The sequence below is a fragment of the Hemicordylus capensis genome, chromosome 2, assembly GCF_027244095.1.
Source record: "Hemicordylus capensis ecotype Gifberg chromosome 2, rHemCap1.1.pri, whole genome shotgun sequence".
NCBI lineage: Eukaryota > Metazoa > Chordata > Lepidosauria > Squamata > Cordylidae > Hemicordylus > Hemicordylus capensis.
This window is the reverse complement of record NC_069658.1, coordinates 61,394,452-61,421,187: the sequence shown is the minus strand read 5'-3', so window position 1 is coordinate 61,421,187 and position 26,736 is coordinate 61,394,452. Positions and strand designations below refer to the sequence as shown.

General features: G+C 41.7%; 1 protein-coding gene and 1 long non-coding RNA gene across 13 annotated transcripts in view; one reads left to right on the top strand and one right to left on the bottom strand.

Annotated features, from left to right (window-relative positions):
• Positions 1 to 2,012: 2,012 nt before the first annotated feature.
• LOC128346792 (uncharacterized) overlaps positions 2,013 to 26,736 on the bottom strand; it is a 102,891-nt gene continuing 78,167 nt past the window's right edge. For 7 of the 11 annotated variants that reach the window (XM_053300482.1, XM_053300480.1, XM_053300478.1 and 4 more), the window contains 4 exons: positions 9,240 to 9,450; positions 7,532 to 7,773; positions 6,564 to 6,644; positions 2,013 to 2,146 (listed from right to left, as the gene is read on the bottom strand). In XM_053300482.1, coding sequence (XP_053156457.1) covers positions 2,081 to 2,146; positions 6,564 to 6,644; positions 7,532 to 7,773; positions 9,240 to 9,450 — 600 coding nt within the window. In that variant the 3' untranslated portion in view covers positions 2,013 to 2,080. Of the gene's footprint in view, positions 2,147 to 6,563; positions 6,679 to 7,531; positions 7,774 to 9,239; positions 9,451 to 26,736 lie in introns of all 11 variants that reach the window. The other 4 variants (XR_008317198.1, XR_008317197.1, XR_008317200.1 and 1 more) reach the window with 3 other exon arrangements.
• Positions 2,095 to 26,736, top strand: LOC128346796 (uncharacterized). Of its 2 annotated transcripts, none has more exons than XR_008317204.1 (5): positions 2,095 to 2,208; positions 14,319 to 14,408; positions 19,307 to 19,378; positions 22,478 to 22,613; positions 26,074 to 26,736. It is a non-coding gene; the product is annotated as an uncharacterized LOC128346796 (long non-coding RNA). The 2 variants fall into 2 exon arrangements; XR_008317203.1 differs by having other exon boundaries at positions 25,575 to 26,736.

Genomic DNA, 26,736 nt, shown 5'->3' with positions numbered 1-26,736 from the left:
TAATGGCTGCTGCCAAAAAATAAAATGCAAAACCTTGTTGCGGTGCCTATGGTGTTGTGAAGATTTTTCTGAGAGGGTGGCCAAACACTTGCTATGCCACTGGTTTGACCCTTGAGCTAAAATACCCAATTATGGTTTAATGTAAAACAACAACAACATAATCATTAAGTGAATAATGTACAAAGCTTACAAACATTGCTTTTCATTGCAATGAATCAATCTTGGACATATCAGGGAATCAAACTGGGAAAAATAAGTTATCACCAGTATTTCAGAGGGTGTTTTGTGCTGCAGGAACTCACTAAACTTCACTAATGTCACAAAGAATAGTAGATATGTCTTCATAAAACTCATGAACTAGCTTCAAGAAGAGGTGCCTAAAGGTGACAGAGTCCTCTTTCATTGACTCAGTGGGAACAAGATGGTTCAAAGACAACCTGTTCATGATAAAACAGCAATTGTTGTCTTATCTAACCTTCAACAACCTGCAATCTACTTCTTTTGAAGCTTTAGGAATTGGTGGTTTACTAAATATGTTGCTATGAGTCTATGTAAGGCATTAACACATGTTTTAACACAGGGTATAATGTGCTTTGTTTGAGATCTTTCCTCTGGAACCTGTGTCTTATGTGTACACTACAAGCATGAGCAGAAATGAATGCCCTTAAGTCCAGGTTAAAAGTGAAGTTTGACTGTTGTTAATTTTGATCCAGGACTTTCTGACTTAGATAATGGTACAGAAAATGTATCTATCTTTAAATATATTGCAGTTGTAGCATTTAATATAAACTGAGTCGAGGGCTAACTCATGCATAGTCGAGACAAAATTTCAAATATAGGACATAGTACAGTTCAGTTAGCTGCACATTTCAGTGGACAAAAGTGCTAGATTATGAATTGATAGGTGCAAAACTGGAAGGCATGGGCAGGGGAAGTAATATTTAAAATTCTTTTAAGAGACTTTTTATTTACTATGCAACCAGACGAATATGCAGTTCTAAGGGGAAATGTGCAATTCCAAAAGAACATTTGTGCAGTTCTAAAATTCAAGTCAGGCATAAGTTGTATTTTGTTAATTGATGTAAGAAGTGATGGATAATATGAATAGCCCAGGCTCTTCTAGAATTCAAGACCCTGATCTAGCATACCATTTTTCCTTTCCCAGAGAAAGACACTCTCCACCAATTTCCTTGCTACTCTTCACAATGTTCACTAGTGTTTCAAAGATGAAATCATTTTAGAACATGGTTACAACTGGCGGAGGAAGCCAGCGGGGGGCCTGTGTTCCTCCCGCTGGTGCCCCCCGCCATGCCCCTACGTCTGATGCCAGACACAGGGGGCATGGCTTCACTCCCAAACAGGGCCACGCAGCCTTGTTTGAGAGCAAATACCGGCCAGTGTTGCGTTCGCAATGTGGCCGGGAGGAAGAGCAGCTCCTGGCCACGCTGTGAACACAGTGCTGGCTGGTATTCACTCTCAAACGGGGCTGTGAGGCCCCATTTGGGAACTAAGCCACACCCCTGCATCTGATGTCAGATGCAGTGGGTGTGGCTGGGGCGCCAGGCACGCCCCCTGATTGGCAGCGGCCTCGGTTCTTTGAACCTGTCTGCTCAATGGTGTCTCCGCCCTTGATGGTTACCCCTTTCCTGACAAGTCACATGAAGTTGTCATTGTTATGATAAATACAGTGATAAAATATCCAACATGATATTCACGGAGACCTTTGAGGGGGCAAGGCTACATGAAACATTTGTAGTTGAAAGTACCATCACATCATCATACTCAGGAACAAAATTATTCAGCTCTGAGAAGAGAGAAATCTTCTTTCTAGATTTATCATTATAATGAGAAGTCAGTCCCATATTGACCTCAAAAAGGCACTAAGGAAGTAGCTGCACTGGCATTACTGGGTATTTTTTCGGGCAGCAAAGGAGAACAGTTAAATTGTGCTATCACATGCTCTTTTCCTCTTCAGTCACACAACACACCTATTAACAGAGCAGCTCACTGAGGTAATCTTGACAGACACACTGAGAGCTCCCGGAGAGGTCCTGCTATCATAGAAGGGTATTCTTTTCCTTCAGGAAGACAAGGTTTTAGCTGTCCACTCCAGTTGCTTGACTTCTTCAGTCTGGTTGCTTGTGGCCTACCAAAAGCAAGAAGAGACGAGTTAAATTGGCAGGGAACAAAACTCTACACATGTGCAAGGTACTCCCCCCCCTCAGGAATATGCTGATATGGAATGTGTGAATATGGAATAAGTAGTAGAAGGGTTGCTATATCTTTAAGAGTTGGGTTCCTGGTTATTACAGAATCTGATGTAGTCTGTGTGCTAAGAGGGGTGTGAGCTGAGGCCTGCAGGCCTCCTCATTGTTTTTCTGCATCTGCTCCCAGGCTTGGGCCCAGGATATTTAAGATAACGCCTTCTTCTTCATTAACCCCACTGCCTATTAAGATCATCAGGGGAGGCACGGTTGCAGTTGCCGCTGGCTCACTTGCTGTTGACCCAAAACTGGGCCTTCTCTAGGGTTGCCCCAAGGTTCTGAACACACTCCCGAATGAAATCAGAATCTCCCCATCGCTGGTTGTTGACTTTTGTAAACATCTGTTTTATCAGGGTTTTAGTTTAAGATGTTTTAAAGTTTTAAAGTTGTATTTATGATAACTTTAATCTGTTTACATGATTTTTAGCTTTTGATTTGATTGTAAACTGCCCTGAGATTTTTTATATAGGGTGCGATATAAATGTGACAAATAAATAAATATATAAATGGATTTTTTAAAAAGGTGAATGCTTTATGATATCCCTCTCAAGGGATGGGGTGGTAGCTCAGTGGAAAATCATCTGCTATGCATGCAAAAGATCCAACATTCAGTTCCTGGCAGCATCTCCTAGTTGGGCTGGGACTGGGAGAGACTCCTGCTTGAAACCTTACAGGGGAAGAGAGCTGGTCTTGTGGTAGCAGGCATGAATTGTCCCCTTTGCCCAGCAGGGTCTGCCCTGGTTTGCATTTGAATGGTAGACTACATGTATGAGCACTGTAAGATATTCCCCTTAGGGGATGGGGCTGCTCTGGGAAGAGCACCTGCATGCTTGCATACAGATGGTTCCAGGTTCCCTCCCTGGCAACTCTAAAACAGGCCTTAGTGAGACTCCTGCCTGCAACCTTAGAAAAGCCACTGCCAGTCTGTGTAGACAATACTGAGCTAGATGGACCAATGGTCTGTCTCCTTATAAGGCAGCTTCCTATGTTCCAGTGATATTACTTCTAATATAAATATTAGTCTGTTTTAAGATATCCGCTCTTTAAAAATGAGCAACACACTAACCTAGAGAACAAGAGTAAATACACACAAGATGCTATATTGTTGGGGTTTTTAAAAAACGAAACATAAAGAAAAACCACATTCCTAAACTAGGTTAATTAGCCTTTTGCACCTATGAAGCAGTGTGCAGAAGCTGAAAGTTATTATTGTTACCATGTCACATTATATTAGCGCTGTTCCCTTGGAATCTGAAATAACCTGTATATGAAGTAGCATTATGCTCTCTGTTTGTAAAAGGGTGTTTTCCCCTGAACCAGGAAACAAGGGTTGCCCTGTTTTCAAAACAATTCAAGCTCTATCACATTACAAAGAATGCCACAATGGGGCCATTCACACAACCTACCAGGCAGGTGGGCAGGTGGGCGGGGAAAAGGATTCACAAATCTTGCCTCCCCCCTGCCCCCCCTCCAGACGATAATCCTGTGCTTGGTGAGAACAGGCGCATGCTCCCACATGATCCACACTGCTATGTGCAGTGCAGGTGAGGGCGGATCACTGTGGGGCTGGGACTTGTTCTTCTGGCCTCCGGGTATCCCACAGTGCATTGTGTGCCGAGGGTGGTCCACTGGGGGATTCCTCTAGGGGACAGGTGCTCCAGGGGACAGGTGCTCTCTGTGTCAAATACAAGCTGCATGCAGTCTGTGCTGACACACAATCTCAGCAGCTGGGTTAAGGGTGCGTTTGTGCCCTTAACCTCGGCCAAGGGCTAGGCTTTGGTGCTGGGTTTGGTGCCATGGCACCACTGGGATCCACATAGATCCTGGTGGTTTTTACGGACAGCTAAGCCCAGGCTAGGCTGCCTACATTTGAGCTTGGCTGCTCATGAAAAACGCCTCAGCATCACTTGTTCTGCAAATTTAGCCTGGAAATGGTATGCAGGAATCACAATGAGTGATTTAGCATCAAGTAACATATGAAAGGTAGATAGCAACTGACATATTTCATAGCCCGTTTGTGTCATTGAAGGAGACAGACAACAACTTTATTGTAGGGTTGCCAGGTCCAGATGGTGAAAAAAGTCGACATTCACCACCCAAAAAGTGGAAATAAAGGACACTTTTCACACACAAAAGGCTCCAAAAGCTTTTTATAAAAAACCTCCAATTTGCATAAAATTTGCATATATTTATTGGTATTATACAGTATATGCATATTTTGATTAAGACTGGATAATTTGATAATAAATACTGCTCACCACTATGAAGCTGATGACCAGGTGAACTGTATGTCTGTTCAGTCTGCTGTCTAGATACAGAATTCTCAAGGCCCCCCTGTTTCTTAACTGTAAATTCATCTCGTGGTTAGCTTTACTGCACACACAAGTCAGCCAGGCTGCTCTCCCCAGCCAGGCCAGCAACTTCACCTCCTGGGTTGAGGTAGCTAGCTATTGAGCCAGCCTCTTTGTTTCCTGGCATAGTGGTGCATGTACAGTCTCCCTTGCTTGCTGTCATCTATGTCTACAAATGTTTATAGACCACTTTTAGGGGTGTGCAGAACTGCTTTGAATCGAGCCTGATCCAACTGGTTCAAGCTCAAACTGGAACAGCCCCCCCCCCCCTCCAAAAGTTGGCCGATCAGAATTCAAACTGAACCGGGCCTGTTTTTTATTGAACTAGTCCGGCATGGTTTGACCAGTTCAGCTATGCTTGTAAAGGGATTCTCCTTTACAAACAAAGGAGAGGATTAACTAAAAAGGGGTTCAAGGGGTGGGGGGTGAGGTGGATGAGAGGGTACATTACTGGTGGTGGCGTGGTGGCTCCTTGGCCAGCACAGCTCCACAGCAGTGGTCCCTCTCGGCTCCACTGGTGCTTCCCAATTGCACTGTTGTCCAGTGGGTGATCCAGTTCCAACTTCTGCACATGCCATTTGTGTTACCTCCGTGCATGTGAAGAGGCTATTTACATCACCTTGCAAATGTGCATGTCTGGAGGCTGGAATTGGGCTGCCCACCAGCCCGCAGTGTGTGTGTGAGCATTGGTGGGGTCAAGAGGCTGCCACCGCAGAGCCACGGTCACTGAGGAGCTGCTGCTATGCTGCTGGTGATAATGTGCCCTTTCGCCTGCCCCTCGAATCCCTTTATAGTTAGGGATCCCCTTTGCTTGTAAAAGGGAATCCTTACTAGATTTGGACAGCACAAACTGAACCACTGGCCAGTTCTAACAAACTGGTTTGTGGATTGGTGGTTTGGATTGAATTTGGTTTGAATTCAAACCAAACCACCGTGGACTGTTCCGTGTACAACTTTTCAACAGGTTTCACCGTGGTTTTCAAAGAAATAATAATATTAATAATAAGATGCTCCCCCATCCCCAAAGGGATCACAATTTAAAATGAAACACAAGGTAACACCAGCATCAGCCACTGAAGGACTGCTATGCTGGGGTTGAATAGGGCCAGTTGCTTTCCCCATGATAAACAGAAGAGATTCACCACTTTAAAAGGTGCCTATTTTTACTTATTTAGCAGGGGTATCTGCTAATTGAGTAAATTTAGTGGGCTAATAGGGATGTGCACAAATCATTTTTTGCAATGTGATCCAAATTAGAATTGATTCAGCCTGATCTGATTTGAGGTCAAATCTGCTGCCTTCAAATCTGGGTCAATTCAGATTTGATTTGATTCAAATTTGAATCAGTTTGGTCAAATTTTTAAAGGGTGGGGGGCACCAAAATGTGTTAGGGTGACAGGGCCCCATGGATATCAACTACCACCCAATCATCAAATGAATCGGGCAAAGGGGTGAATTTTTAGGAATTTTTATGTGTTGTGGATTCTCGGTTGTGAAAAGACTTCTTCATAGGGAATCCCCTAGGGAATCCCCTATAAAGAAGGGATTTATAGAGAATCTGTTTGAAGAAGGGATTTCACAACTGAGAATCCACACATAAAAATTCCTAAAAATTCACCCCGGCAGTGACTGCAGAAGGTTGGAGGGGAGAAAATGGAGATTGCTGGGGACAAAATGGAGGCTTGAATCACCGAATCACTTTGAGCTCCAATCAAGGGTGATTCAGTTCGATATCACATCTGGTAAGCATCCTCAACGGTGATTCAATTAGAGGTTGAATCACTTGAATCACCCAGATCTGAGTCAAATTGATTCAGTCACAACTCAATTTGTACATCCCTGTTAGCTAACTGCTAAATGAATAAAGTTAGTTAGCTAACTGCTAACTTCTTACTGCCACCAGCAGCTCCACCACATGAAGGAAACAAAATGCACTGGCCGGGCTCACCTTTCTGTGCTTCTGCATCATGTGTCTCTGCAACCTGCCAGTAAAGAAGAACCTCCAGTCTGGCTTCCCAGGATAGATGGTCTGCAGGAAGGGGAAGGAGACAGAGGAAGAGAAGCTGCTCATAAGAGCAGTGTTAGAAGTGAACAAAATGTTCCAGCTGCTGCTCCCTAAAACTTCAGACACCACAACACAAACAAAAAGAATTGTTTGGTCCCCAAAATAGTTGCATGTCCTCTATAAAAGTCCATCATTGGCAACCCTACTTTATTGTGGGACCATATTATTACCTTTCAGATATATCTGTGGGGCCAATACTTTCAACTGTTTTGCTGAAAGATGAATATAAATTCCCTTGAGTAAGTTACCATTACTGTGAGTTAAAAGTATATATGCTCTAGTGCAGAAAAATGTGCAGGCAGCATTGGTTGGTTCCATGCTCGGAATCAATAGGAAAGGGATTGAAATTAATACTGCTAATATCATAATGCTGTTATACAAATCTCCAGTGCAATCACATTTGCAGTGCTGTGTATAATTCTGTTAACCATATCTGAAAAGGGACATTATAGAGCTGGAAAAGGTGCAGACGAGGACAACCAAGATGATCCAGGGGCCTGGAGAACCTTCCTTGAGAGGCAAGGCTACACCACCTGGAATGTTTTAGTTTAGAAAAAATATGACTAAGGGGAAACATGATTGAGGTCTACATAATTATGGATGGTGTGGAGAGAGATCATTCCCCCCACCCCTGGCAACACTAGAATCAGGGGTCATCCAGTGAAACCGATTGTCAGGAAGTTTAGGAATAAGAATAGGAAGCACTTTTCTGCATAGCACATAATTAACCTGTGGAGGACAGGTCTATCAATGGCTACTAGTCTTGATGGTTATGGGCCTCCTTCAGCCTCGGAGGCAAAATGCCTCTATATACCAGTTGCAAGGGAGCAATAGCAGGAGAGAGTGCATGCCTTCATCTCTTGCCTGTAGGTGTCCCAGAGGAATCTGGTGGGCCACTGAGAGAAACAGGATGCTGGACGAGATAGGCCTTGGACCTGATCCAGCAGGGCTGTTCTTCTGTTCTTATGATTGTGGACTGATGTGCCTACCCACTCAACAGATGGTTGGCTCTGTCTGACAATGATCACCTCTTTGAGACTGATGAGAGGATGTGCTTTGCTCAACAGAGCAGAAGAAACAAGAGGAGGAGAGACTGGAAACAGATAAAGAAAACAGCACCCTCAGAAATGATGACTTATAGTTGCAGTATCTGATCCAGCAGGCAATCTTCTCTGTGCATGCAGTGCCCATGCTGGACTGGGGTCCTAGCTATCACACATATCTGACCAAGTATGTTGGTATTCAGTCTGGGAACCAGGAAATAGATTTCATGCAGCCAGGGGTGCACCTAGTTAATTTTCGAGCCTGGACATAAAGATCTTTGGAGCCACTGAAAGTTAAGCAGTGACCACACCACAAAGGACAGACAAAAGAGTATTTGGGGGCCCCCAGGGGGTGTGGAGGCCCTGGTCTTTGGCCCTGAAGTCCAGGGGTAAGAACACCACTGCATGCAGCAGTTAGAAAGAAAGCAGTGTGTGCAGTCATGAATGTCTACATCAGCTAAATGAAAAGAAAAACCCTTGCAATTAGAAACATATATACATTAGAAACATACATCTAAATATGGTGTGGGTATTTTACAGTGAAGTTATATTTTCAGAAATATGAAATAATTATTAAAATCATCTACAAAGCAGGACAAAAAACCTTTTTCAGCACAGAAACAAAAACAGCAGGACAAGAATCTTGATTATCGAAAGGGATTGCTCTTTACTCAGACTCAGCATTAATACTGTTCTGGTTCCTAAATTACTTCTAAAATAGTCTTCTGCCTGATAATGGAATTGCTGTGCAAATATTGCTTGTTACATAAAATTAGAGCTATTATACAGCCTTGTACAGTTTTGAGCTCATCTATAAAGGGTTTAGTGTCCATGTATGTCACAGCAGATTCTGCCCTCTGGTGCCCTAAGGGCTGCTCTGCTAGAGCAGTAGCTGGGAATACATCAATACAAAGCATAAAGGCAGGTTTCTGGATCAGTGGAAACTATGGGCACAGTTCGCTGGTAAGATATCCTGCGATGAAAACAGACCTCATCAAAATGAATGGGAGCTGCTCAAGAGCATGGAAATGCTCCCATTAATTTTATAGAGGCTTGCTGAGGTGACTGTCCTTCTGGATTATACTATAATCCTAGTGGATTACACCTTGAAATAAGTGTTTGAATAACTGAAAGTGATTTTTGCTTCCTAAAAAGGGCTTTTTAGCAAGCAAAAATACTTTTGTGTGCACCCCGGAATGAACCATGCCAATTGGCAATAACAGTAAATGTAATATAATACAAAAGAGTTTCAGGATTTTCTAGAATGGACCCACCAAACTAATGCCATATGTATTATACAAGGTCTACTGGGGGAGAGAGGGGAGGGGGAGGAAAAAGCAAGCCAGAATATAATTTTACATTGTCCTTATTTTTATTAGAACTGATCAAAATTATTACAGTTCCCTCAAGTAATGCTTTTAGATACTATGTAAAATGCCATATTTATGTTACAAAATTCCACCCTCCCACATTTTTAATATTAGAATGAACATGAACAGGGATATTGCATAAATACCTGGTTGGGGAAAAAAGCACTGGTGGTGGTGAATAATGTTCTTTAAACTGCCTCCAAAATCTTTTGACAGAGTGAAAAAAATAGTGAAATGATTAGGCATAGAGATTTCCTTCCACCTTTTTTCCTTGCGATAGCAAAGTCTCTTTTCATCTAAAATGAAGGCTGTGAAAGAAATATGTCCCATTGTAGAGATTTTTCTAGTGGTATCTGGCTGGGGGAAAAAATATCCAGTTGTAAATGACATTTTTGTGTTGTATTACAGCCCTTCTAGTGGTGACTGCTAAACCATCTTCTGTTCTGTGTAAAATGTTTTGCTACCTTATCAGGAATCATATTTCCTTCTTCTGGCTTCATTCTTCACGAGGAATGCTAGTAAACCAGGCTTAAAAAAACCAACAAATCAGTGTCCACTGGCTGAACAGGTGAAAAATCCCAGCATCACCCCCCACCCCCACGCCGCCTCAAACAGCAGGAAATGCCTGAATATACCATCACCGGCACAATTCTGACATGTTTTTGAGACACTGCCACCAATTTTAACTGAGTTTGAGCAGAAAATGCTACCAGTGGATTGTGACCCAGGATTATTGCTTATGATCTGCAGGTTGCACACTCTGTGAATCAGTAAACATCTGGAATGTAAAACATCCCAATAGTGTGTGCATTCAAATGCAAAGCAAAATTCTAGTGCATATTCTGCAATATATTCCTACATAGCAAAATCTAACGTAAAACATTTTTGGATCACAGGGTCAGCGTTGGCCAATTATGAAATGATAATAGCATCATAAACAAACGCATAGTCAGAAGCCAATATTCCATTATAGGTATATATCTTCTTTACTATCATAACCCTTTTAAGGATAAAGCAACATTTGAACCTTCAGATTAATCTATGCAGGTTACAAAGAGCTTTGGATAAACAACAACACATATACATAATCATGTTTGTCTCATGGCAGCGTAAAGCAGTAATACATTAAACTTAACTGCTTCTATTCACGTCAAGGAGAGTTAGAGTCAATAACAAGTCTCCATTTCAGCAGATGCAGGAGCCAGAACAAAAGGACTTAATGAAATGATCTGTTTACAAAATGCTAAGTGAGGGCCTGCTCTAAGGAAACTGCATTAAATTGAATTTTGGCTTCCTAAATGTGGTTTTAGAACAGCCTCTTACAGCCTCAGATATCTTTGTAAATGAACTAGCTTTTAATGGATTTTAATTTTTTTAAAAAATATATTTTAAAAATGTTTAATTGCCTTCCTCCACACCCTCACAAACTTTGGTATGGTGTTTCTAAATAGCCAGGAAGAGATAAATCAAAGCCTGAACTGTAACCTTACACTTATATACTTGTTAAATGACTTTTTTACAGTCTGTTATTGCTAGAAATTGGATTGCTTTTAAACTAATGTTGTCTGGCGGGCAAAAGTGAGTGAAACCGCAAAGCCTGGAGGAACACTAATTACTTGTTTTAATTAGCAGCAACTTTCACTAGAGTATAATCTCCCTACAGGCCACTTTTCAGTAGGTGTGGAAAAAATGATGTAGAAACAAACCAATAATCTCTTATTTGCCCCTAAATGAGAGCTATACTCTTTTTCTAGTGTAGACATATCATTTTGTACAAGCCTCCAAACCCTCAGGGAACAAGGCCTACAATGTATGCTGCTCAATTCAAAGATCTTTAGCAATCAATTGCACAATGGAGCTCCTTATTTTATGCTGTTACATCATAAAAGTGCTTCTTTTGTTACATTTCCATCCTTTAAAGGGCCTTAATCCTTTTCTTTTCAAGCTAGTATACGGTAAATTCCATAGGGACATCCCATTTGCCACAAAGAGTGAAATTGCCCACTCAGAAAGCAGCATCTGAAGCTCTGAGCCCCCTTTCCACCCTTCTGGAACATTAAATCATGCTTTTCGTTCCCTTCACCATAGGGGAACCCCCTTAGTGGTGACAGGAAAAGAAAAATTCCATCACTCTGCCCTATGAGAGCATTCTGCTGTGAAGCAGGCCTCTCTCTGTTGAGAAACTCAAACATGACATTCAGCTGGTAGATAGGGCTGCAAAATGGAGATGCTATACCCCAGCAGAAACTCATATTTCTCAAGCAAATTAAGTAATCTGTAAATAGTTCAGTTTTGTTTATTTATGATCATTGACCAGAAAAATATATACATACAGCCCAAACCGTAACAATAACATAATCCAGGTATTCATAAACCTTATGAAATCTATACCTATTAGTGACTAAATTTATTTATTTATTTATTTATTTAGCTAGCTATGTATTTATTTTATTTTCATATTTTTATACCGCCCAAAACTTATGTGTCTGGGCGGTTTACAACCGGTTTAAATGTACTGCAGCTTTTTTCAGTGGCTTAAATGCAGCTATTTATTTATTTATTTATTTATTTATTTATTTAAATCTTTTAAATTCAGTTTTTCCACAACACAAAAAGGAAAGCACAAATAAAACAAACAGACAGACAGACAGACAGACAGACAAGAAAAGGAAAAGGAGCACATAAGGACTTCCATCTCATCATTGAAACAAGTGAATGCAGCTATTTATTTTATTTTATTTTATTTTATTTTATGTATTTTATTTGTATACTGCCTGGCTTTGAAGGCTCTAGGTGATTCATGGCCATAAATACAAGAAAAACACAATAAAACAAACGATTAAAACGACAGTGAGTTAAAACAAGTTAAAACATTCAAAGATTACTAAAAGCCAGTCTTTTAAAAATGTGCCTTAAGGGCTCTTTTAAAACTTGACAAAGATGTTAGGCCACAGATATCTATAGGGAGCACATTCCACAGCCCAGGAGCAACTACAAAGAAGGCCCGCTCCCAAGTTGCTGCTAGACGAGCTGGCAGGATCAGGAGAAGGACCTCTCTCAATGATCTTAATGTGCAGTGGGGATCATGCAAAAGAAGGTGCTCTTCCAGAACATAAGTACAACCCTGCAGGATCAGTCCCAAGGCCCACCTAGTACAGTGTCCTGTTTCACACAGTGGCTCACCAGGTGCTGCTGGGAAGCTCACAGGAAAGAGCTGAGGGCATGCCCTCTCTTCTGCTGTTACTCCCCTGCAACTGGTATTCAGAGGCATCCTACCTCTGAGGCTGGAGGTGGCCTATAGCCTTCAGACTAGTAGCTGTTGATAGAGCTCTTCTCCATGAATTTATCCAAACCCCTCTTAAAGCCATCCAGTTTGCTGGCTGTCACCACATCTTCTGTTAGAGAATTCCACAAGTTGATTATGTGTTGTATAAAAAAGTACTTCCTTTTCTTGGTCCTAATTTCTTGGCAGGTAACCTGGTCCTAAGCTGTTTAGGGCTTTAAAGGTAATTACCAGCACTTTGTATTTTGCCCAGAAACAACTGGCAGACATAATGTGGTCTCTCCAAGAAACCCCAGAGACCAATCTAGCTGCTGCATTTTGAACCAACTGAAGTTTCCGAACCACCTACAAAGGCATACCCACGTAGAGCACATTGCAGTAGTCAAACCTAGAGGTTACAGTGTTCCACAGTTCTGAAATCATTATCTTCAAGGAACAGATGCAGCTGTTGAATCAACTGAAGTTGATAGAACGCACTCCTGGCCATAGCCTAAATGAGGCCTGGGTCCAGAAACACTCCCAAGCTACGTACCTGTTCCTTTGTGGGGAAGTGCAACCCCATCCAGGACAGGAACATCTATCACGTCCCTCAAAGTATGACCCCTTACCATGAGTACCTCTGTCTTGTTTGGATTCAGCTTCAATCTATTATCCCTCATGCAGTCCATTACGGCCTGTAGATATTTAGTGGGGTTATGCTACTACCTGATGATGATATCATGGAAAAATAGATTTGGGTGTCATCAGCATATTGATAACACCCTGCTCCTGATCTCCTGATGATCTCACCCAGCGCTTTCATGTAGATGTTAAAAAGCATCGGAGATGGGATGGAGCCCTGAAAGACCTCTTGCCTGTGGGCTCCCCAGAGGCATCTGGTGGGCCACTCTGTGAAACAGGATGCTGGACTAGATGGGCATTGTGCCTGATCCAGCAGGGCTGTTCTTACGTTCTTATGATGTCATATAATAGCTCTCATTTCAGACATTTCTCTTTCTTGTGAAAGCAGAATCAAATTGTGGGAACATCATTGACTCAGTGGTGGTTATGAAACAGTGGTCTTTTCATTGTTCCATTGTCCTACCAAGCTGTCATTGCTTATTCTGTGTATGTGTTTGTGTCTGTACACAGCTGATTGCCAATAAAGGTATTGCATATAAAAGCATTTTACATATCAAAATATCAGGAGCTGTGATAATTTGCTGTGGAGGGGCAGAGCACAGACCAGAAAAGACCATTTCCCTCCCTCCCTTTGACCTCTTCCTTTCTCCCTGACATGCCTTCCTCACTAGGTTCTCTACTTAGCTACTTCTGCTAAGCATAGGAAACTGCCTTATACTGAGTCAGACCATTGGTCCATCTAGCTCATTCTCTACACTGACAATGGCTCTCTAAGGCCACCTTCGCACATAACAGGATACCCCCATCTCCCCTGTCACACTCCTAGATGATCAGATCTGAACTCTGGGAGACTGGAGGTGGGGGGGGGCTGGCTGTGCAGGATTCCTCCTTCTCATGAAGGACAGCTGCAGCAGCCAGCAGGGGACAGAGAGAGGGAGGGACTTTCAAGTGGCAGCAGCCTGAGGAGGAACCAAGGGTGACAATTCAAGTTTGTGGTTGTTAACCTCAGATTGCTTTTATTACGGAACCACATGTTTGCACATTCAGTCAACCACAAACCTGAACCTCTGGCATAGTTGTCTCCGGTTTCTTGTGATGTCCGAAGGCGGCTTAAGGATTCAGGCAGAAATCTCTCCCAACCCTACCTGAAGATGCCAGAGACTGAATCTAGAACCTTCTGCAGGCAAAGCAGATGCTCTACTGTCGAGCTATGGCCATAGCTACTGGATTTTGCAAGGAGTGTGGTGTGTGTGTGTGTGTGTGTGTGTGAATTTGCGCTTCCAAGAGTTTTAATTAGTCTAGAAATCTCTTCCATCCATAGGGAACCTGGCTTTCCTGGTAAAAAAACCACCCCTACAATATACTGGTCTATCTATACATCAGGGAGATGGGAGGAATTTTCCAAAACAAGGTATGAATAGTTTAGAAAGAATGCTAATCCAGAAAAGAAATATTTTCTTTATTGTATATTCCTATTTTATGTCAGACAGATAGTTATCATTACATAGTATATATGGTGTATCTGTTGATTAGTTTTATGATGTTTATCTTGCTGTAAGCCTGTTTTCATTTTTGCAAACACTTGAGATGATACCCTTGAAAGGATAATCTTTTGATCTAAAGATTTGTTAGGTTTAATCAAATATAGAATCAAAGCACAAAACAATGAAGGCTATTCCTCAGTGAAAATGTTAATATTTGTTAATGTACAAAATTACTTTAATTGGGATTAAAAGGACAGTTCTGAAGAGAATTCTCAGATGACAAATATGCATATTATGTATAGACTAGTGTTTTCAAGCCCATTAAAATAACGGGCACTAGTAGGGGAGAGTTCCTCCCCCATGCCCCACTTCCTCTTGCCCTCCCCCCTCCCCCATGACCCACTCCCTCTTGCCCTCCCCCTCCCCCTTCCCCCTCCCCCACTCCCTCTTGCCCTTGCCCCTTCCCCTGCCCCACTCCCTCTTGCCCTTGCCCCTCCCCCCTGCCCCACTCCCTCTTGCCCTTGCCCCTCCCCCTGCCCCACTCCCTCTTGCCCTTCCCCCTCCCCCTGCCCCACTCCCTCTTGCCCTCCCCCCGTCCCACTCCCTCTTGCCCTTCCCCCTCCCCATGCCCCCCTCCCTCTTGCCCCTCCCCCTGCCCCACTCCCTCTTGCCCCTCCCCCTGCATTTTTTTTCTTACTGGCCCTCCGCTCCTCCTCCCAGGTGGCAAACAGTTAACAGTGATCAGTTTTGGAAGCAGCGGCGAAGCAGCAGCAGGAAGCGGCGACTGGGTCCGATGTCGGCCGCGGCGGGCCCGCCACGCCACGCGGCCTGCCATGGCCACTGCTGCCGCTTGTTGCGACCGGCTGCTGGTCAGCCACCGCTCCCCTCATTTTCACCTTCTGCCCCTGGTATCGGGGCCCACTGCGTTCCCGGCAGGGGAGTTGTGCACTCCGGGCCCCGCGCTGCCATTCCCCCTCCCGCTGCCGTCAGCCTCCATGCCGCGGCCGGTCTCCCCGGCTGGGCAAGGCCCCCCCGCCACCGTCAGCCTCCCCTTTTCTGCTTCCCCCGCCGCAGGGACATGGGATCAGACTCAAGCTCTTTATTATAGAGGATACTACTTCATAAGAAATACTTTCATTATATGTACAGGATACATTTTGCTGGCTTGTATTTGATTATGTATTGGGAAATACACAAAACAGATTTGAGCACCTTATGGGGTCTTCTCAGCCTTGCTGGTGGATATCTTGTTTTCCATATTTTCCAGGTGACATATATGTGAGTGACACATGACTCCTGATGATCAAACTATTCACACCTACTGTATACCTCAGTTAATTTTGCCCAAGTACATAGCAAAGAAAGCTCTTAAAATAAAGTTTGTTTTTCTTTCTTTTTAATCGTTGTAATCCTGTTCTTGAAAATCTGTACATGAAAATCTTATGAATCACCCTGCCTTCATCTTGCATTGTCAGTTTAGAATATGTTTGTCAGGTTTTGTAGTATAATATAACATGCACTTTATATTGTATCTCAGACATGAAAGGAATGAACTACTTTTGTACAAAGCAAAAAGCTGAAGCCATTCTGGAACCCAGAGACAACAGAGCACAGTGGAAGCTTCCTTCATTGCTGCTGTTTGTTGCTGATGAATAACCTCGCCCGTCTCAAAACACTCAGTTGGAAAATACCGTTAAAACTGTAGAAAGGGGAACTATACTGAAAAAAAAAATTAAAATGCTTACTACTTTGTGGGATCATGTGGCTGGGACTAATGTCAGATACAGGGCATTTGAGATCTATTCTGAGAGAGAAGCAACATGACAGCTACCGATGTGGTGGAAGCATCTTATTTAAACTTAGTGTTGTTGTGGCTGCAGCTTTTAAGAGTTTTAAGTTTTGACGCAGGTTGTTTGGGTCTTGCTTGGGATCACCCTTCCTCCTTCCTTACCTTCCGTTCTGGCTCCCGCTAGCTGGCTGCCTAGAAGACTGGAAACAAGAAAGAGAGCAGGGCGGGTGTGTGTGTGTGTGTGTGTGTGGAGGGAGGGGAGGAGAGATTGAGAGAGGGAGAGGGAGAGTTCTATGGAAAAAGTAAACATTGCCAACAAAGAGTATAATTGAAAGGGGTTTTGTGAACAAGGGGTGGTGTCCAGGAAGAGAATGATGGAGGGTGGAGCTGCTTGGGATGCTTTTGTATCCCCTCACAGTGGTGCAGCCTATACTGCTGCATTGTGAACTATGCAGAAATTTACCATCACAGAAACAAGCTAATAGCCACCCAACCAATACACTCAATATAACCCCACCCCCACCCCCACTCAAGTATTTATAGCTATTATGTTGCCTCTATGATTTGGGACCACTTTCATTTTATTGTCTTCATGCTATATATATAGAAAGAACCCATGACTGCTACTTTTTACTAGTAGTCAGCAAAGCTAATATGTGGATGTTTTATTACTGGGAATACTTCTAAAATAGTGCAGTCTTATGCTTTCACATTAATTGCATTTGTATAAAATTCTGCCAGCTTCTCAAAGCCCTTTTAGGAAATCCTGTTTAGACACAGGAGGTAGTATGAAACCCAAACTGAAAAGTTAATCATAGTATGACTATATGTTTGCATAATATTAATTGAACCAGCACAATTTGTAAAGATGTTTGTAAAAGCTAGTTGTAGAAGTGAATGGACCTGGCTCAAATCGGTGGTTAAACCAGATCAGTATAAATACAGATGATTTGACATTGTCAGTTCACATGAGCTTCAAGTTAGACATTTGTGTATTCCTTATTTTTAAAAATTTACCCTGAAAAAGACACCGAAGAAGGCAGAAGGACAAGCAACAGCTTTAGAAAGATTTTGATCGGAAAATATTAATTCCCTGGCATTTTTCAGTAGCTGCAGCTCGTGTTCAAGTTTGTATTCTGATAGTTGTTTGCGATTTTTCAACATAGCTGTCTGGAGATTATGTGCAGCAGTGCATAGTGTAGAAAGTATTTCTCAGTTTTCAGTGTCGGCTATGTTTGGCCTATTTCTTCTTGTTCATAAAGGAACAAGCTATTATCTTGAATATTGTGTAGCAAATATGAAAGTGGTTTTACTTCTTTTTAGAATTTTTTTAAAAATGAAAAAGAGCTGCAATTTAAGCATTGCCTGGACTGGCTTTAGCTGCTACTTCATGCTATTAAGCAAGGAGAGGCAAAAGTGCCTATTAGGTAACCCCCTCCCTGCAACTCCTTCTATCATGAAATGTTGACATAACTACCTCTCTCATTCTGGAACATCTGACAGTATTACTACTGAGTACTGTGTACTGAGTACTTGCATCAGCACTGACCAGTAGTGTGTGTGTGTGTGTGTGTGTGTGTGTGTGTGTGTGTGTGCCAGCATATATAAGCATACAATATGGAGTAAAGTTCTACAGAAATGAATAAAACTTACTTCCATGTAAATGTGGTAAGTAGTGGTGTCAAAAACTACTAAAAACCCAGACTTTCCAAAGTGTCCCAAATGAACAGAAATGTACCCAAATGGCCTTGAAAGGAACAATAGAAGACCTGAAAAATGAATAGGGCTCCTAACTGAAATATTTTGCACCCACCACCACCACCTGCTGATATTTAATGTTTATAATTGGATTGTTGCTTACAAGCAACTGTCCAACTTCTCATGATAAGAGTTCCACTGTAGCTACATCTTCAAAATTCTTCTACATTACTGAGGTTACTTATTTAATTAACCTCAATATTAATATGCATAACTTCATACCACTAGCTTTGCCTTCTCTGGGTGCTATACTGATGGTAAAGCAGGTACCAATGGTAAAGCCCTACTATATTCTACCAAAGAAAACCACATGGCTCTGTGGTCACCAGGAGTCAACACCAACTCGATGGTACAACTTTACTTTACATACTAGAGATGTGCATGAAATGGAACTTGCAATTTGTTTCAAGCTCAAAATGAATCAAAATCTCCAAATCAATTCATCAACTATTTTGACGAATCAGCCTCAAAATGTTTTGAGTGTTTCAGGCACTATTTCAAGGCCTGTTTTTCAGGGGAGAGTTGGTCTACCAATTGGGGTCATCAGGTAGACCAGTCCTCCAAGGCGGGCCTATCTATGTGCTAAGTCCGGAGAGCTGGTCTACCTGCCTCACGCGGTGAGTAGACATCCCTCCGCTCTGGACTTTGCACATTGACCCACCTTGGAGGACTGGTCTACCAGGTAGACCAGTCCTCTGAGACAGGCCAACTTGCCAAGTCCAGAGTGGAGGGCTGGTCTACCCACCGACCTCAATCAGTAGACTAGCTCTCCCCTGAAAAATTGGGGTTTACCAATTGGGGTTGGGTAGATCAGGTCTCTCTGGAAAAACAGGCCTCAAAATGGTGCTTGAAACAGTTTGAGTCTAAATGGGGCTGTTTCATTTTAAGCTTGAAATAGGCCTTTTATTTTAAGGGCATTTTGTTTCAAGCTCAAATCAATTCAAGCTCGAATCGTTTGCACATCTATAGTACATACATGGAAATGTGTTTATTTTATTGCACTCTTCTCTTGGCCTAAATTAAATAGGATATTGAGCATGAATTATAAATCCATAGACATGTTTGCAATTATCTGCAATAATTTCATAATATTTTGTGCCCCATTTTCTTAATAACAACACCAAACTATGTGTTGTAGCAGTAGTTTGGAAGTATTATAGTTCCAAAACAAGCTAAGCATAATAATAAATAAAATCCCCTAATATTTTTATTTTGGAATCCTCTGCTACAGGCACCAGATCTTCTCATGATATTTCTGCTTGATTTTCTCTTTAAAAGGATACAAAGATAGCTTTACAAAAGCTGAAAAGAGAGCACCCTTAGGTCAACCAAGGTTTTGCTGAACTTCAGGTACATGAGTATTTATTTACTAAAAATTAGTGTTGAACTAGTTCATTCGGTAAATTTATAGTTAAGATAAAAGGCACATTCTGCTGTTTACTCATAGGCATAAATGTGATTCACATTGGGCTTCTTGTCTGAGTAGGATGAGCAGAGTACCTCTTTTTGTCTGCTGTCGATTCTATCTAAAAAGTTAACAACTGAAGACTTATTTCTGACATCGAATCTCAAAAACATTCTTCAGAGGTGCAATATTCACACACTCAAGTAAATATCACAAAGCATCTTTTTGCTTCTGAAACATAAACCACTGTCATAATGACCATCTGCTGGCTGTAGGTTTCTAACACATCCTGACCTATGACATTTATGACAAATTACGCGCCAAAGTGCAAGAGACGGCTTGTTAAAATGAAGCCCGAGGCCCACAAGTTCGCAACCACTCTTGTCTTTAAAAGCATGGGTTAAATGTGAACAAGAAACAGTTTGGACAGAAAACAGACATGGCAATGGCTAAAAGGAAATGAAATCCTAATCCGCTAACCCTTTGACTTTTTGTAGCTTTCTGTGCAGCAATGTGCTTTCAACCATTAAACTACCTTAACCTTCTGAAGAGCCAAATCAGTTCAAATTGCCTGCAAATTTGCACATCGCCACACAAGACTTGGTTGATTCCTGTTTCAACATGGCATGGAGGAGAGGCACTTAATGCAATCATTTTTAACAAACAAAATACGTTTCATTGTCACCTTCTGTACACAGTGAAGAGGGGTGAAGAAACACATTTCAAAGTCATAAAGTTAGCTGGCAAAAACAAGCATAGTTGTGATGGAGCTCTGTCTAAACACCCACCTCCTCTCAAACTGGCTAACCTGTGAAAACATTTAAATGTATTCCCATTTTAACTTTCCCCCCAGCAATCTGAATATCTCTGCATAGCATTGGTTGCTTCCTATTAGTGTCAGGATGACCAGTTTGGAAATTTCCTTCAGAAGTGTTACAGCCAGTCTCTTGTTTGAACAGTGCAGAAAAAAGTTTCCCTAAAGGTTTCCCTGCAACTTTATAGGATACAAGATAGACGTTATTATGGTCATTGACCAGTACATAGAATACAAAAGGAATAATATGACTGAGCCTGTGCTGATAATATGATCACAAAAGCCAAACAAAAAGACAAGGCTTGTGAATAGTTTAGTTATGGCACATATGCCGGAAGGGAAAATAATATGAGAAACAAGGTGAATAACAAGTGTAGATATATTACCTGCATAATTTATACAGGTAATTGCAGTTCTAGGTCCATGTACATGTTTTACCCAGTTAACTCAGGGTCAGATGATACAATGAAGCTATTCACACACGCAACCATAACCAGGCTAAGGACGCCCAGCCTGGTTTTGGTTGTGTGTGTTAGGGATGTGCAAATTGATTTGGGAACAAATCAATTTGTACCCGAATCTAGCTGATTCAGGTGATTTAGAGTCAAAACAAATCACCCTGTGATCCACTGGCTAGTTTCGGGTACAAATTGAATCGCACCTGATTCAATTAGAATCGATTTGAGATTCAGATCCCTCCTATTAATTCCCCAAGATTCCCAGCTTTTTTTCCTTTTTTTTAAAGCTAAGCTCTAGCCCTTGTAGAAGTGGCGTTATGGAGCAAAATGTGTGGTCGCTATTTTTCAATAGTGTTTGGATTCTTTGGTGTATAATAACTTTCCTTCAATGAATCCCTATGCAGATTCATTACACACCTTCCATTCTTCTATTCATTTAGGTAGTCCTTTTGGCAGTGCCAACTGTCAACTGCCATGTGCCACCTACACCTCACTCCCACCCGCAAGGCAGTGGGGTACTACTCAGTTTATGTTCTAGGATCCCCCCCCCCAAAGTATTTAGGCTCTTTGGTGTCCAATAACCTTTCCTCATAATGAATCCCTATGAGGATTCATTACACACCAAAGAGTCTAAACACCTAAAAAAATCCTAAAATAAAAACTGAGTAACCAGTGGTTTGTGGCTTGGAGGGTAGTCGGAACATGAGATGCCATGAATTCCCCACCCTCACCTGCAAAGCAGTGGGGTCAAAATGAACAGAAGAAATGAAGGTGTCTAATGAAGACACCAAAGAATCTAAACACTTCAAAAATACCTAAAAAAAATACTGAGTACCCCAGTGTGTCTGGGGTGGTGGTGTTAGTACTGTACAATGATAGTCAAAATGAACAGAAGAAATGAAGGCATATAATGAATCCTCATAGGGATTCATTATGAGAAAACATTATTATACACCAAAGAATCTAAACACTTGAAAAAGAATGACTGCACATTTTGCTCCATAACTCCACTTCTACAAAGCCTAGATCTTAGCTTTTTTTAAAAAATGAAAGCTGGGGATCCGTGTTAGGGTTAAAAAATGACAATTTTGAATCCCCTTTGTTTCCTATGGCAGAAATGTTTAAAATCAGTAAAAACTAAAACAAGATCATTAAAAATAAACCAAGTGTCCCACTGCCTTGAAATTTGGGTAGTAGGTGGCATGCATAGGGACCTACCCACCACCCAAATTCGGTGCCACTAGGACATTGTTAAGTCATCCAAATTGGTCCAAATACAAATTGAATTGAAACAAATACAAATCGAATCTGGGGTGATTTGTGGGGGATAGATTTCGGCACAAAACAAAGGGTGATTTGTTTGGAGCACAAATCAATTTTTTTAAAAAATTGATTTGTGCACATCCCTAGTGTGTGTGTGCTGCCCGCGCAGTGGCAAACTTGGAGCCCACCGCTTAGGGAGCCCACTGCTTAGCCCAGGTTTTGGGTGCGAGGGTACCCAGAATGACCGTGTCTTGGTGCTGCACAGCAAATTACCCTGACCACCCGGATGAATTCTATATTAGTTATCTTTTATCTGACAGAGATGACAAAATCACTTATGCAGTTGCTAAGTTTTGCCTTGTTGACATTAGTAGTAAGATAGTACCTGTATAGTTAGATTTTATGAGGTTTATGAATACCTGGCTTAGTTATTGTTACTGTTTGGACTGTACGTATATATTTTTCTGGTCAGTGACTGCAAATAAACTGAACTGAGCCTTTCTCCCCAGAATGCACCACACACTTATGCAGTGCATTACAGGAGTTCCAGTGGCCTCCTGGCCCCCAAACCTCCCAGCTGCCAGTAGCAACTTGCAATGGGCAAGCAATCTGCTCGCCCAGCCAGAGGGAATGGATCATCTGCAGGTGAAGATAAACATTTCATATCTTCCTCCCCTTGCCCCTTTAGAGCCCTTTCTCCAATTGTGAAAAAGGGCTCATTCCGTTTTTACTACCTGTCAGCAGCAAGGCTCATCCACAAACATGCTCATGATCACAAGGCAATCACAAGGCTCACGATCACAAACATGCTCATGATCACAAGGCTCATCCACAAACATGCTCATGATCACAAGGCTGTGGTTATTATGGAAATTGCTGCTAGCTGTATCTGTGTTCAGCCCTGTTCAAACCAACATCACAGTACCAAACATGAATCTGGCTGAAGAAGGCCTTTGGCTGCACTAATGTGTGTGTGTGTGGGGAGGGGGGGATAGCATGAACTGACCTTCAGTTTTCCTACATAATTTTAGTGATCATATGATATCCATATTTGCCAACAAAGATACAATTCAAGCATACATTGGGGTCATTCACACAGCCAAAAGCTGTGTCCTACCCAGGTTTGGAAGCTGTGTGTGCTCCCCATTTTCAGTTGTGGGGGTGCAAACAACTAGGTAGGAGGAGGAAGAAATGACTGTGTAGAATCAAGGTAGGAGGAAAAGCTGGGTAGGACAGTGCTGTCCTACCCAGCTTTCATACCCAGTATTTGACTAAGGTAGTAGGAAAAGCTGTCTTAACCAGCTTTTACTCCAGCCTTTATTCCATATAATCACTTCTCCCTCCTCCTCCCTTTCCTACACAACTGAAAATTGGGAGTACACACAGCTCCCAAACCTGGGTCGGACACAGTTTTCAGTTGTGTGAATGACTTCATTATGTTATTTAGGATCACTCTCAAACAGGGCTGCCCAGTTTCATCCCTCCTGCAGATGTTGGTCTACAGTTCCCATAATCCCTGGCTATGGACTGCTGTGGCTAGGGTTTATTGAGTTGTAGTCCAAAAACAGCTGGAGGGCTGGAGTTGAGCAGCCCTGCTCTAGAACAATATGTTGTTAAGCATACCTTGATGGTGCTCTTTTGTGACACTCTATAATTAGGATGATGTAAGTTAATGTTATGGGGGTTGATATGTAATATGTATGCTTCGTAATGCATGGAAGATAATGTCTTAGGGATTGGAATGGATGATCTTCTCTAGGCCTGTGAATGTATAATTATGTGAATTAAAACGTGCATCAGTTTATGTGAAACATATGCTACTCCTGAAAGGCAATGACACTTTTCAGCACTGAATTAAACTAACAGATTTCAGATTATTTATATGTGTGCTATAGTTAGGGTACAGAATACTTTACAAGTCTCATCTAATTCATCCTCACAACAGCTCCATAGGTTGGGCATGAACAGAGGATGAGAATGACTACCCCAAGACATGGCAGCCTTGCACACTGAAAGGGGGTGAGACAATTCGAATCAAACCCCTTTTTGCTACATATGATTATCTACATTTGGTTCCACACATATGGCTTGGTGGAAATGTCCTCTCTGAGAACATTTTAATCATCTTCCAACAGCTTCTTCCATTTCTCCAGAAGAGTTCTTATATTCAAAAATGCACCAAATCTTATATTCAAAAATGCACCAAAAGATAGCAATTTTTTTCTCTTAGCAGTCCAGTACTGTGGCATTATAGATTTTCATGACAGATATGTAAAAAATATTATTATTTTTTAAATGGAAATGTGAGGGAGATTTGAAATTTATATAATACATACAGTAAAGTTACTTTACTGTTTTAAAGACACAAAATGAACTATGTGCAGCTTATTTAGCACACTAACTGAAAGCATTTATACTTTTAAGTATAGTGCTAGAAATTCACCATTAAGCTGCTGCAATCTGAGGTACCTGGTAAAGGTAAAGGTGTGCCGTTGAGCTGGTGTCGACTCCTGGCGGCCATAGAGCCCTGTGGTTGTCTTTGGCAGAATACAGGAGGGGTTTGCCATTGTCATCTCACACACAGTATGAGATGATGCCTTTCAGCACCTTCCTATATTGCTGCTGCCCGATAGAGTCTGGGAAACATACCAGCGGGGATTCGAACCGGCAACCTCTGGCTTGCTAGTCAAGTCATTCCCCTGCTGCGCCATTAGGTGGCTAATGAGTTACCTGGTAGGAGTATGCAAACATCTGGCTTGTAAGAAGTGTCAAAGCCAAATCATTTGCACCTGTCCTGGCCCTGCATGGAGGCAGTGGCTGTCCATGCACAGTGGTCTGTGCACAGCACTGGGGAGGACTCTTACACTGAAGCAAAGCTGTGGAAGCCCCGGTGTTGTCTTGGAAACTGGGCAGGAAGTTGTGTATGGAACACTGGGAAATGTAGTCCTTCCCAGTGCTTTCCCCACAGAGCAAGGTACAAGAATAAAAACAATCAATTAAGATCAATTCATAATCAAGAATTAAACACCCTATCCCACAGGTGATGTGGAAAAGCTAAAAATATGTTGTATTATTTGGCACCTGCAAAAGATAAAAGATACATTGATATCCATCCTGTTCTTATCTTTGTCCCTTCAAAAGAGTGTTGTTCCTTCTGTCCTGGATTCTTCTTCTCTGAAATATTTCGCTCAGGTTTCTTCATTTTCTTCTGTTAGCCTGCAAACAGGCTATTTCTCCATAACAATGCTCCTTTTAAAAGGGGCACAATTACACTAACATTTCTGAAGAGGACTTTCACCTGATAAATAAGCTTTCATAGAATATCTGCTATCAAAAGCTTGATTGTCCAGAAATCTAGATATCAGAACTGACTCTTTGTGCTCCATGACAATGGAACCTAAATGCATCCAAATGTGTGGATCTGTTAGCATTTCTGTTAGTGAAAATCTAGCATTTCCATAGGTGAAGCCACTTTGAAACAAGAATGCTGCATGCAGTAAGGTACATTTTCATTTGGGAAAGAGTAGCACAATCTCATGATATACTAGCTGAAACAAATTAAAAAATTGACACAACTTCCATTAATTTTTCTCCTCCATATTTTAGAAGTTCGTAATAGTGTTCAGAAAGAAACCAGACTTGTGCCCAGCTACCAAGAGAACAGCATCCTAGAGCTAAAAGTTTGCACCATATTTTAAATAGTGGAGACAATGATATCCTCTTACATTTCATAGTAATTAAAATGTTGATATGTTTTGTGACTTTTCTTAAAAGCTTCAAATTTCCACATGTAAACAGTGGATTCTGAAAGCCATCAATCTCACAGTGGGAGCAAACATCTGCAAGACTGGATAGTGCCTTTAAAATCTACAGGACCAACAACAGAACATGTTTTGGGACCTGCCAGAAGGAGTTAACTGTGATTAATTGCTTTTTATCCCAATTCAATTTCTTGATTAAGATTTCTGACTCAAGGAATTGTCAGCAGAAGACAATATATCCAAGTTTATATTATATATCAGTCATAAAACAGTACAGGAAGATATTCAGTGCCGACATAGAACTGAAAGCATTTTATTGAGAAAGGCCTTGTTTTATTTGGCAGGCTTCCACGACCTCCTACTGTTGACAAAACTAGCAGCAATTCCTATTTGAAGTGCACCAGAAGATGATCCCGCTCTACAGAAGCTGCTTCTTTGGAGCATTTACGGGATTTATCTCTAAATTAATATTTTTGTCGAACACATTCGCTACACACCTTACATAATCTTTAAATTATAGGAAGATGTTAGAAGGGTGTTCTGAGACTTGGCTGCCGGAGTAATGCTAGAGATGTATAGCTCTCTCAAGACGACATTTGTAACTGACCTACAGCACACCAGGCCTGCTATTTCCCTTTCCTGATTCATGATAAGTGCAGCTGTCTCCAAATAACCCTCTGGAGTACATTAATGCCCTGTTCATCCCTCATGGTAAATATATGCACATATCTTAGGCCCATTTTTGAATGTTCCATTGCTAAGTTGAACAGAAAATTAGATATTTCTGTTTTTATTTATTTCTAAAATATTTTCTTTAAAATACCAAGGTGGCTGCAATGACAAAAGTCTTCAAGTTTATGCTTCTATCTAAAAATGCTGTTATTTTCAATAAACAATCTTAAAGCAAAAAAATTAAAATCATATCTCGCTTGCTTGATGGATTTTTAATCTTCCCTCAGAATAGTCCCTGGGCTTCTATGCTGTCTTTGTTACAAGCAGCACACACA